This window comes from Procambarus clarkii, chromosome 52 (assembly GCF_040958095.1).
Source record: "Procambarus clarkii isolate CNS0578487 chromosome 52, FALCON_Pclarkii_2.0, whole genome shotgun sequence".
NCBI classification, from domain to species: Eukaryota; Metazoa; Arthropoda; class Malacostraca; order Decapoda; family Cambaridae; genus Procambarus; species Procambarus clarkii.
In genome coordinates, this window is record NC_091201.1 from 29,894,413 (window position 1) to 29,907,377 (window position 12,965).

Sequence of the window (12,965 nt, forward strand, 5' to 3'; positions counted from 1 at the left end):
GAAAGGCTGTGTGTATTAATGGTTTTAGGCATAGTATCTACTAGCTTTATCTAGAAATCCAACATTCGGTTTGTAACTCATCTTGTATGTATATACTTTTACATGAATAAATATTTTATTTTATTTTATATACACACACACACACACATGCAGGGTATTAAAATGCCCTGCAGTAAAGTACAACATTGAACGAGCATAAAATCTGTACCTAGATACTAGAGCAAATTTAACTGGCAATAATATGTATTAAATCAAATGCTTGAGATGAAAGTAATTATTTTATTAACCATAAGTACATTCCTAGGTACCCGGCATATGAGAATTCGTTTTCTGTTGCCTGTGAAGTATAAGCGAAAGAAAGCATGCCCAAGTCGGATCACTGGTGAACAAGCGCCTACTCTCTGCCACAGATAGCCATTCCGAATGTATTATGTCGATGACAATTTGAGATATGAAATCGGTTCCCAAGTACACGCCCTCGGGAGTTTCTTCCTGATTGCCTTCACTCCTGGTGATGTTTAGGTCCATGTGATTTCTTATTTCCATCTGGTTGTCTTTCCGTACCCTGGTGGGAGTTGGTGTTTCCCGAGCCCCGTGCAGGTGTTGGTAGATTCCGCCCGTCAAAAATCAGGTCATCATGGCTGATCTAGATAGTTTTTTCGCTAAAAAGGACAAGAAGAAAGTGAAGGGGAAGAAGTTTACTACTACTGATGAAATTGCCCGTCGACTCGAGGACTGTGAGAAGAAGTTAGAACACCAGCAGGGCCTCAAAGTTAAGCCAGAGCCTGTTAAAAAGCTGGAAGAGAACTCCGAGACCTCGCCTGTGGTAGATGAACCCCCACAGAAGGTAAAACTGCCGACTTGACACGAGCCTAGTGTGGTGGCCAGAGTATGCATGTGGGGCCAGCCTGGCAGATTTCTTTGCTTGCTTGTGTATCGCATTAATTTTGTAGTCTTTATATAATATAAGTGTATATAAGTCAGTCTACATCATCCATTCATTAAAAGTTAGCCAATCCTAGCCTTTTCCATCCTATCGTAATAAAGATAAAATTCTACGTTTTAGTTTTTTTATACAAGTTGTGAAAGGTGCGACATAAATGAGTTGCCACGGTAGAACGTGTTGTATGTTTCAGCAATGCACCAGTCGTGTGACTTGCAAAAAAATAGGTGTAGCCTCTGCTCCTGTTTTCGTGGCCAAGTAAATGTCCCTGCCTTACTAACCTAACCACGCCCTGTCTAGTCTAATGTAACTTTGCTTCCCTCCTCGTGCGCTGTAATCCTCTGGCTATAATCATTTGACTTGGGCAAAGTGCCTGTGCATAAAATAGCTCCGGCTATTTTGACCAAATTATTTGTTTTAAAAATTACGTATTTGTTTTATGAATTAAAATTACAATGAATTAATTATATGCCAATATTATGCAATGTGCTTTAAATTCTTTGTATATAGTGAATCGAGTTAGGTTCAATAAAGATATACATGTATTTTAAAATTTGTGTGAACTTCCTCGATACCGATACCTTGATACCTGGTTGATGGGGTTCTGGGAGTTCTTCTTCTCCCCAAGCCTGGCCTGAGGCCAGGCTTGGAGTAGTTTGGTCCATTTTGGCCCACTAAGCTGTTGCTTGCAGTGGCCCGCAGGCCCACATACCCACTACAGCCCGGTTGGTCTGGCACTCCTTGGAGGAAACTATCTAGTTTCCTCTTGAAGATGTCCACTGCTGTTCCGGCAATATTTCTTATGCTCGCTGGGAGGATGTTGAACAACTGTGGACCTCTGATGTTTATACAGTGTTCTCTGATTGTACCTATGGCACCTCTGCCTTTCACTGGTTCTATTCTGCATTTTCTTCCATATCGTTCTCCTCCTGTTCACACTCAAAATTGTGTGTAACACCTGGCTGTTAACATAGCTAGCTTAACTTTATCACCAGTATTTTCAGTGATATTAATATTAATCATTAAACATTAATAATTGCAAGCCTACCCTATGTATATTTTATGTAGCTACTGTATTTCTATATCTTCATAGGGTTCATTCTACATCATCACAACCTTTTTTTAAAGATCTAGGGGTTCCCAATCTTTTCCAGGTCATTTTATACTTTTGCAAGAAAATGTCAATAACCCCCCTCCCCCAACTTAGCTTTACACTCGATGTTTTTTCATATGAATTTTCACTGAATTCTATTACTTCAAATAAAACATACCTCAAATGATTTAATTAGTGACTAATGATCTCCCCCTCCCCCCAAAAAAAAGTATGAAAACGATGTATGATTTGGAAAAATAAGTCGGAGGTAAAAGCATTTGACATTTTCATGTCAAAACAAATATTACCATTACAAATATTGTGGTGCTGTCTTTCGATCAAACACTTTTTGGGTTTGATCCCTCATGGAGGCGGAAACAAATGGGCAGAGTTTTTCACCCTGAGGCCCCTGTTACCTAGCAGTAAATAGGTACCTGGGAGATAGACAGCTGCTACTGGCTGCTTCCTGGGGGTGTGTAACAAAAAGGAGGCCCGGTCGAGGACCGGGCTGCGGGGATGCTAAGCCCCGAAATCATCTCAAGATAACCCTCAAGATAACCACTGTACTGTATCTCTGTACCTCCGTGTGATCCCGCACACGATTGCTTGATGCCCCCTTTACTATTTGTTGGGGTAATTACTGACGGCACACCATAGATTGCACACCGAATGGAGTTTTTCAAGTCTTTGATTTTGACAAAAGGATGAACACTTATAAATAATAAGTAATTTACTTTGTAATAAGTGCATTACAGTATTACAAAGTCTAGAATAAATGGGGTATCATTTTCACCCAAAACACACTTAAACTTTCTAATTGAAACTTATCTTTTGCTATGTTAGTTCTCATAAATCTTTCTTGAACTCTGTAGGGATATCGGCTACATCACATTTGAATGGATTCCTTTTCAGAACCATGGTAAACTGATTGGTAATTATTTCTTGGAACTCATCATCTGAAGCATTTAGAGTTGCTTTGTTATCTCTCTATCTTTAGGGCCTGTTTGAAGGAAAATCCATATCAGATTTAATCCTCCTCCTGGTAGCATGTCTTATATTTTGAGTCATAAAATGTATATTTTATAACACATCAAAAAGGATAGTTTGACCATTTTACCCTCTTCTGTCCTACCTTCTGTGTCCAAATTCATCCCCCCCCGTCCCCTTACCCACCTGCAGGAAATTCTCACTTTTGTTTTAAATAATCCTAACCTGGTGAAAAAATACAAGAAGTTTTTATCATAGTTCATAAAGTGTCAGAGGGACAGGCAGCCAGCCTATACAGTGGTACCTCCATTTACGAATTTCATCCATTTCCAGAGACTGGTCGTAACTCAAAAATTTGTAACTCGAAACAAATTTTCTCATAAGAAATAATGTAAGTTGAATTAATCCGTTCCACACTCCCAAAAATATTAACTTAAAATACATTTTGTACAGAATACTGCTAATATTTTTCATATACAAAACAATCGGGTATAAATATAAACCATAAAATAAGTGAACATTTAACTACTGAGGACTCTTGTTGGTATATGGGAGACAGTGAGGAGGGAGGGAGGAGCGGTGTTGGTGAATGGGAGAGTGAGGAGGAGGGAGGTGGTGGTGAGACTGTCCCGTTTGCCTTAAACGCTTTCGTATCTACATCACTGGTTCCAGATTTTTCTTTCACACAATTCACTGCCTCTGTTATGTAGCAGCCAGTCAGAACCAGTCATAACATGTCAGTTAAGCATTTAGTCAAGACCAGTCAAAGGCAGTCAAGCATTCACTGTTATAGTAGCAACCGGTTAAGCATTCACAGTCAATCAGGTATTCACAGTCAATCCGGCTTTACAGTTGCAACCAGTCGGTTTGCAAACCGTAAGTTTAATGTCAGGCACTTGGAATGTGCCTCGCAATCTATCAGCTGGTAGCAAGAAAGCCCACCGTATTAATACCGTACATATGGCTGGGAGGAGTACAGGTGTGCGGGGGGGGGGGGGATTGTGGGGGATGAGATGGAGATAGTGAGGAGGGTGCAGAAACTGGTGCGTGGGATGGGGGGTCTTGGGGAGGGACTCGGGGGTGACCAACTCCTGTGTTAATCCTAGTCGGGAGCTGGTACACTCTCAACACTGTTACCCACCCTCCCACTCTGACTACCCACCCTGCTACTCATCTGCTAACCCACTGTCTCCAGACCATCCTGCTACCCACCTGCTGTGGCCCACCCACTTGTTCTGTTCCGACCCACCCTGCTACTCATCCATCCACTCTTATCACCTGCCCACCCACTCACCCTCCATGTGTTCTTCCCTTACACGAGTCTAGTGCTGGCATTTCTAAAAGATTTTCTTTCCCTCCCCCCCCCCCCCCCACTCTGCCCAACCACTTGGGCTGGACGGTAGAGTGACGATCTTGCTTCATGCAGATCGGCATTCAATTCCCGACTGTCCAAGTGGTTGGACACCATTCCTTCCCCCCGTCCCATCCCAGATCCTTATCCTGACCCCTTCCAAGTGCTATATAGCCATAATGGCTTGGCGCTTTCCCATGATAATTCATTCCTTCCTTCCCCCCCCCCTTTTTACTCACCAGCCTCCCTGTCCCACTCGCCTGCCATCCACCCAGTTTGCCCACCATCCACCCAGTTTGCCCACCATCCACCCAGTTTGCCCACCATCCACCCAGTTTGCCCACCATCCACCCAGTTTGCCCACCATCCACCCAGTTTGCCCACCATCCACCCAGTTTGCCCACCATCCACCCAGTTTGCCCACCATCCACCCAGTTTGCCCACCATCCACCCAGTTTGCCCACCATCCACCCAGTTTGCCCACCATCCATCCAGGTCGCCCACCATCCATCCAGGTCGCCCACCATCCATCCAGGTCGCCCACCATCCATCCAGGTCGCCCACCATCCATCCAGTCCCCTCATCATCCATCCATCCATCCAGTCCCCCTCACCATCTATCCATCCATCCATCCAGTCCCTCCACCATCTATCCTGTTGTCCTCCCAAATACAATATTCAAGTGCAATCATCACTAGGGGGGTGACACTGGTAAATTGAAGTTCTGTGCCACCAGGAACCACGTGCTCGGTCGACCCTTACTTGTATCAACAAAAGTCGCAAGTCGAGGCAAAGGTCGTAAGTCGAGTAAAATTTTCAGACGAAATTTGGGTCGTAACTCAAAAAGTGGGTTCCACTGTATACAGTACAGTATACATGTTAGGCTTGTATCAAGGTTCCCTTTCCCTTCCCAGAGCAGAGTACTGACCTGCCTCAGGATGCAACTCCACAGCAAGCTGACTAACTCCTGGATACCTATTTACTGCTAGGTGAACAGAGGGGTCATTAGGTGTTAAAAATTGCACCAAAACATTTCTGTCCCAGGGATTCAAACTTGGAATTCTCAATTGTGAATCGAGAACAAACCCTACTGTACTACAGGTATATCCCCCTTGTATACACTGTACTGTACTTTCAAAGTGCCTGATGTTAGTAATGTTATCAGGTACCCTCTCGGGATCTTTATTTGGATTCACTTTGGATATGTATAACAGGGAGTCCATTATTTGGATAATGGACTCACTTTTTTATGTATACCAGTATACAGAATTAATAATGCACTTTTAATGATGGTACATTTGCTAGGTACATTTTTTCATGATACGGTCAGCCACGTGCTTTATGAATACCTGTTATCCGAAAATGCCTGTTATTCGATTGGGGGGTTTGTTTGGATAAAAAAGTTTGGATAACTGGTGGGGTCTGAATCAAAAATGTGCAATAAAGATAGAACAAGTTTGCCCAGTGCCCGTACACAGCACCACTTGAGCAGTGTTCATACGCTAATTGATGGCTCAGAAGCTTTCAACTGCCATGGCATTAGGTTCGTTAGAGTACACGGTAAAAGCAATTTGCTGAGGTTACCTGATCGCCACTAATCTCCACTTCAGTCAACCCAATACATTACTATCATCCACCACCACCTTTTCTATCTAAATAACTTGAAGATTATAGTTGATGGAGCATTGTTAGCAAGCAGGTCTGAACTTGATTACAAACAAAACACTGTTGAATTTGTGCAACAAAATTGTCAATTTTTTCCCCCTAATTTTTCAGGATGACAAACCACTTATCTGATCACAACATGTTATCCATTCGATCTCAGTCCTGAGGGGTTCGGTTAGCATGTGGCTGATAATATTTGCTAGAACATGTAATTTTCTTCTCAAATATAATACAAGTCCCTTCTGGGACAGAAAGGATTAACTTCCCTGATGGTGCAGACTTGACCCGCATTTGAAAGCGATTTGGTTCAGGTTCGTATCCTAGCCAGGGAAGTGCCAATCTAGGTGCCAATCCTTAACTTTTCTGTTCACCCAGCAATAATTGGTAACCTGGTTGTTAACTGATTAGGTTGTGTTTCAGGGAAAATTAATGGGTAAAATTTACCATTTCCTTCCTATGGGTAAGCTTTTCCTTACCATAGGAAGGGAAAGCTTTCAGCCTGCTAATAAGAAGTTGGAAATCTACTGTACCTGTAAACGTGTGTAAAAAAAAAAAAGATGGGGGGGGGGATTGCGATTTTATATTATTTTTATTGGTTATATCATAATGGCTTCATGTACAGTATTTAGCAACACTTATGGGCAGGTATAGAATTGTACAATAAATAATTTATATTTTTTATTATATCACTTTTCATATTATTGGTGTAAGATTTCTTTGTAAATTTTTTAGTCAAGAAAAGTAATGGGGCTGAGAGAAGTGTCTAGAGTGAAAGGGTTAAGGGTTAATACGGTTGACTGCAAGTTTCCAATAGTGTTTATCACATGCCTTACTGTTGTAGCTTATGCTGTCAATACCAACTCAAGCTGGCCTCCTTTTAATTAGGGTAAAATCTCAAGTAGCAAACAGCTGTCATAGGCCAAACTATTTAAATTGTTTATATTTTTCATATAGTATTTAATAATAGAATGTGAAGAGTTTGTTATAGCTTAGCTGTCCATTTAGAGTTTGATCTAATAATTTTAAAGTTTGGAATAACTGGTGGGAATGATGAATAACTGAAAATATGAAAATGATGAAAATAACCAATTTGGAATGAACATTGTATCATATTGTATATTTAGAATAACAAGTAATCATGCTTCTTTATATCTAGGAAGAGGAGGAGTGGAATGACTTCAAGGATGAAGCTGACAGAGATTTAACAGACTTGAAAATCACCAAACTCCAAATAGAGGATGAAGAGGAAGGTGGGGGTGGTTCTGCAGATGATGACGGAGAGAAGGGGGATCATGGAGACCGCAGAGATGGGGTTTGGAAGACGGAACCATCACAGACGCCACAGGTTGCAGTGGTATGTATCACTCAAATGAAATCAAGAAAAAGTTTTGATTTGGCTTAGAAACGGTATAATACACTGAATAAGCATTGTAATTTTGAGTATATGCAGGGTAAAGTAACCTGCATTGTGGGGAATATTTGTACAGTAATGTATGTATGATCATTGTCAAATTTTAGACATTAAAATATATATTATGCATGAATGTCATATTGTTCCATATGATCTTGTATCAATCGTGGTTTACTCTTTTTTTGTCGAGTTTCCATGACTTCTAATCTTGATGTGATTATGAGCTTGCCTTGCCCATTCCTGGTTTTAGTTTAAACAGGTTTAGGTTAGTGTTAACCTAGAATTCATAACGTGGCAACCAGGGGCCAGATTCACGAAAGCACTTACGCAAGCACTTATGAACGTGTACATCTTTTCTCAATCTTTGGCGGCTTTGTTTCCAATTATTAAACAGTTAATGAGCTCCGAAGCCCCAGGAGGCTGTTTATAACAATAACAACAATTGAATGGAAAGTTTTCATGCTTGAAATCTGTTTAATAAATATAACCAAAGCCGTCAAAGATTGAGGAAAGCTGTACACGTTTGTAAGTGCTTGCGTAAGTGCTTTCGTGAATCTGGCCCAAGGCCGCTTTCATACTGGACTATGGGGCAATGTCTGGGAATCTTTGCTGTGATCAGAGCATGCTTTCCATATTTATTTGCCATGGTGCAGGAACCATTTGTATTGGATGGTGCTGTATGGAGGGTTTGATGTACAGGTTTTTATTTTGCTCATACCTATTCTGTCCCCTGTATACCTTCCCTGTTTGACTCTAAAGGTAAATGTCTCACTTGGGTATGTTTTGTCTGCAGTGTTTGGGTATAATACTTGTGTGGTGCTAATTAAAGTGAGTGCTGAAGTATTTGTGGGGAAGAATGCAGCTTTTCACGGCTTCCTGACTGACTTCTCTACTTTTAATTACCTAAGTGTAGTTACAGGATGAGAGCTACGCTCGTGGTGTCCCGTCTTCCCAGCACTCTGTCATATAACGCTTTGAAACTACTGACGTTGATGTGTTGATGAGGTTATGTCCAGCTGGAATCATTTGGCAAAATTTCAGTCAGGTTTCCTTTTGAATTTTTGGGCCTGTACCATATATCTTGGTGGATGAGATAACGCTTTAATCATAAAAAAACACCAAAATTACGGGTTGCCTTGTAGACCAAGTATGAAAATAGGGGCCTTAAAATTTTTCTCAAAATACAGTGCCACCATAAAAATAGGGTAAACCAATAAAAGCATTGTAAAATATAAAAAAAAGCATCACATAATTAAAATCCTTCAAAATCACTAGCTTCATCATCCGAGGCAGAGAATTAGCCAAGCATGTCCTGAGTCTCACTGTTTACATTGTTTTCATATGGGTCCCATTCTGAAACTGGTGAGTCGGTTTCAACTTTGTTGTTAGTGTTCCATAATAAATCGTCCTCCATGCCATCCACTGCATTAGATGTACTGCACATTTTGAAAGATTTTATTACTCTCCCATAATCCCATGAATTGATTACAAAATCACAGGTCACAAAGTGATGGAGCGTGCATATCTCCACCTTTTGTAAAGGATTTTTCAGCATTCGTCATCCAATTCTTACATTCTTCATGCACATAATCTTTATATGGCTTGTTCAGGCTGATGTCTAGTGGTTGCATTAGTCAAACCACCTGGTAAACAGGCAATCTCTGTATACTTTTGTGTTATTGCTTCTTAGTGTTATCAGTTAAATGACAGAAACATATTCCAGATCAAACTACTGTACGTTTGTTACATATACTGCCTGGCTGCCTGTTCCATGCGTTGTCTATCCATAATTTTACATACTAACAGTTCAAATGATTTACGGGTAATACATTAAGGTTTGATACCTTATTACTGATAATACATTCAAGGTATTTAATTCATTGTACTGGTATATCATTGTCTGGGTGTTTGGTGCTCACCAATCTAAGCTTCACCACAGATGGTTATTGTATTTTGGGGTTGTCTTGTATCACTGATGTAAGCTAAAATCATGCAACTCAAACTTAAATTCGACAGTTGTCTTGTCTGAAAGTCGCCTTATCCACTGAGATGTATGGTATTTGTTTTTTGGCCACTTTGATCAAAGATGAAAATGGCTCTGAGGTTCGGCATAAAGAGAGGTAAAATGTGTACGATATTCTGCCATCTTAGTTTTCCTTTAGTATAATACTGTAATAGAATATTTAGTACTAAGCTTTGCAATGTTCTGTACTTGTTTTTTATATACTCCCAAGTAGGTTCATGCTCCACAACATTCAGTACTGTACACATTTTGGCTTTCCAGTACAGTATCTTGCCTTGTTGGGACAAGTTAAGTGAGAAGGTTGTGGAGGCTTAAACCATTAGTACTTTAGTTTCAAAGCATTATTTGACAGAGTACAGTATTGGGAAGCTGGGACACCACAAGTGTAGCTCTCTTCCTGTAACTATACTTAGATAATTACTAAGGTAATTACTACACACTGATGAGAGAGATCTAAGGGTGGTTCTAGATTGAAAACTATCACCTGAGGACACACAAAAAACATTGTGCGAGGAGCCTATACTGCACTTTTCAATATAAGAATTACTTTTAAATACATGACTGGTGAAATACTAAAGAAATTGTTCATGGCATTTAGAGGCATTAACCCTTAAGAGGCAAGGCGCTTGCAATTATAGCCTGCGACACTCCCAGGTGCAAGAAATAATTTTTTGTTCTTAATTAAAGTGTTCATTTGTTCCCTAATCACAGGAAAAAAATACAAAAATCATAGGTGACATATTTTGGCCGCAATACGGTGGGGAAGTCTGGCAAAATTGAGGCATTGACTAAGCAAGTGTCAGAGGCTGTCTGTTTTGCCTGAGCTGTCAGGCAGGAGTTGCTACAAAGAATTTACCTAATTACAGTATTTCAATGTCTCAGATTGATTTTTTTTTTTTTGCAGTAATATTATTCAATAGTGTGTAGTGTGATATATTTATATAATGTGTGATCCAACTGTACAACTAATCTGGTATGGTGAGTCCAGACAATAATTGAGGTCGCCACACAGTCAGCAGACGATGCTACCACCCTCCCTCACCAAGATTACTCCTCCCAACATCACTAATTATCACCACAATCCTGCTAATTGTCAAAATTCTAGTCATTTTTTATCACAGTCAGGGGTCTTCTGTAATACTATCATCGCTAAATAATAACAGTTACATATATATTTTGACATTTTTAGGCAATGCTGTGGTCACAAGCTGAACAGCAGTGCTTTTAGCTCATACTGCGTGCACCAGCATTGGTTGCTCACTCAGTACTGAGGCTCTCACACCCAAGAATGTTGCCCATGATTTAAAAAAAATTACGTCTGTTTACTTTTTAAGAGTCCTAAGGAAGTTGATGTGAACCCCGTGTAGCCGCGGGACTTTTAAATCTTTCGCGGTACTCCCAACCATGCATAGATGTGGTGCACCGTCCCGCAATAATTACTCACCCCAGCTATACTGTATATGTATTGCACCCTTAAAGGGTTAAGTATACCGAAATTAGAGGAGAGAAGAAAGGGGATATGATCACCACGTACAAAATAACAGGAATCTATAAAATTTATAGGGAAGAATTTCTGAGACCTGGAACTTCAAGAACAAGAGGTCATAGATTTAAACTAACTAAACAGAGCTGCCAAAGAAATGTAAGAAAATTCACTTTCACAGACAGTGGAAGACGGTTGGAACAAGTTAGTGAGAAGGTTAAGGAGGTCAAAACAGTCAGTAATTTCAAAGCGTTATATGACAGAGTGCTGGGAAGACAGGACACCATGAGCATAGCTCTCATCCTGTAACTACACTTAGGTAATTACACACATGCACGCACGCCCCCCCCCCCACACACACACACACACACAACCACACTCATGCACGCATGTCCCACACACATGACCCCGCACGTGCACATGTCCCACACACATGACCCTACACATGCATGTCCCACACATGTGACCACACACATGCATGCATGTCCCACACACATGACCACACACACGACCACACACACGACCACACACACGACCACACACACATGCATGCATGTCCCACACACAACCACACACATACACGTATGTCCCTCACACAACCACGCAGATGCACACATGCCCCACACACAACCACACCCCTGCACGCTCAATCACACACATGCCCCCTACACACCACATACATGCACGTCTCCACCTCCCCCCTAAATGTGCACACTTCATACACACCCTATGCATGCACACCACATACGTGCACACCACACTTAACAAGTACAATATCAATAAGGTGGAACCCTGAAGCTATATCTAGCACACTGCAAGTGTACAGTTACATAAGCACACTCAGAATATAAAATGTTTTCTCTTTAAGACTGTTCCAGTAGTAGAACCAGAGGAGAAGACCAGGCAACCACATACACTCAATTCTTCCTATGTCCCTCCTCACATGCGCAATATGTCTGCCTCTCCGCTGCCAAAGTCAAGTAGGTTTTCATGAATTTTTCTTTTTGCAGTGCACAGTATTTACTTAGGGTTAAGAATATTTTATATGGTACAAGTAATTACTTTCTAATTGTTTAATTTTTCGGTTAAAAAGGGGTTTTGATTATCTTGGAATATTGCTAGTGATTAATATTACCATAGGAAAGCTTCTCTAAAATCCTTCAAAATTGTATTTAAAGGTAGTCCTTCACAGTAAAGATATTTTATTCTCTTGCAGCACCGAGGAGGAATCGAACAGCTCCTGACATCAACAACGAGATGGCCTTCCCTTCACTCTCCGATGCTCAGGCTTCCAATCCAATGGGTGCATGGGGCAAAAGAAAGTCAAAGTTAGTAATATTTTTATTCCTTAATACAGTTTGCAGAAAATTTGGTACAGGAATTGTCCGAGTCTGATGTGTAAATATAATTACCAACTTACCTATAAAGTGGCACCACAATCATGTTATAGGAACAAGAATTTAATCAAATGAGAGGAAGGAATATGGAATAGTGAAACTGCAGAGAAAATTATCTACAGGACCAAGATTCATTAATGTTAGGACAAATTAGGCCAAACATTAACCCTTTTACCTTGAAACAAGAAAGCCTGCTTCACGAAGAAAATCTTTCTCTGTAATAGGTTAGTTTTTACAAAAAAATATTACATCGAAATAAGTTTCTGTAACATTCATCCAGACATCTGACCTTCTGGATTGGAGTTCGGATCTGGTAGCTGCATCCATTTGGCAGTGATAGAAGAAAGTGTTGCCCATTGCAATAGATGTAAATCAGTTAGGAATAATTAGTTCCTGTTCAAGGTTGCCACTATTTTGAGTACTATAATGATTATTGGCAATATTTTGTAAAAATCTATAATTTAATGGAAATGTTCGAGTACTAAAAAGAGCACAAATCAATGAGAAAAAATATTACATACCAATTGATTTAGGGGAAAATAGAAATAAATTAAATTTTAATTTCAATGTTTTGCAACAAAATTCCTAGGCAAAATATGCTTCTTTCTTGTAC

At 40.3% G+C, this 12,965-nt stretch overlaps 1 protein-coding gene across 1 annotated transcript; it reads left to right on the plus strand.

The window, feature by feature from the left end:
• The first annotated feature begins 472 nt into the window (after positions 1-472).
• LOC138349764 (protein CDV3 homolog) lies at positions 473-12,947 on the plus strand. The gene is made up of 4 exons (XM_069304608.1): positions 473-847; positions 7,195-7,392; positions 11,824-11,935; positions 12,172-12,947. The coding sequence occupies exons 1-4, from the start codon at positions 638-640 to the stop codon at positions 12,348-12,350; spliced, it is 699 nt and encodes a 232-aa protein (XP_069160709.1). The 5' UTR covers positions 473-637; the 3' UTR covers positions 12,351-12,947.
• The last annotated feature ends 18 nt before the right edge of the window (positions 12,948-12,965 follow it).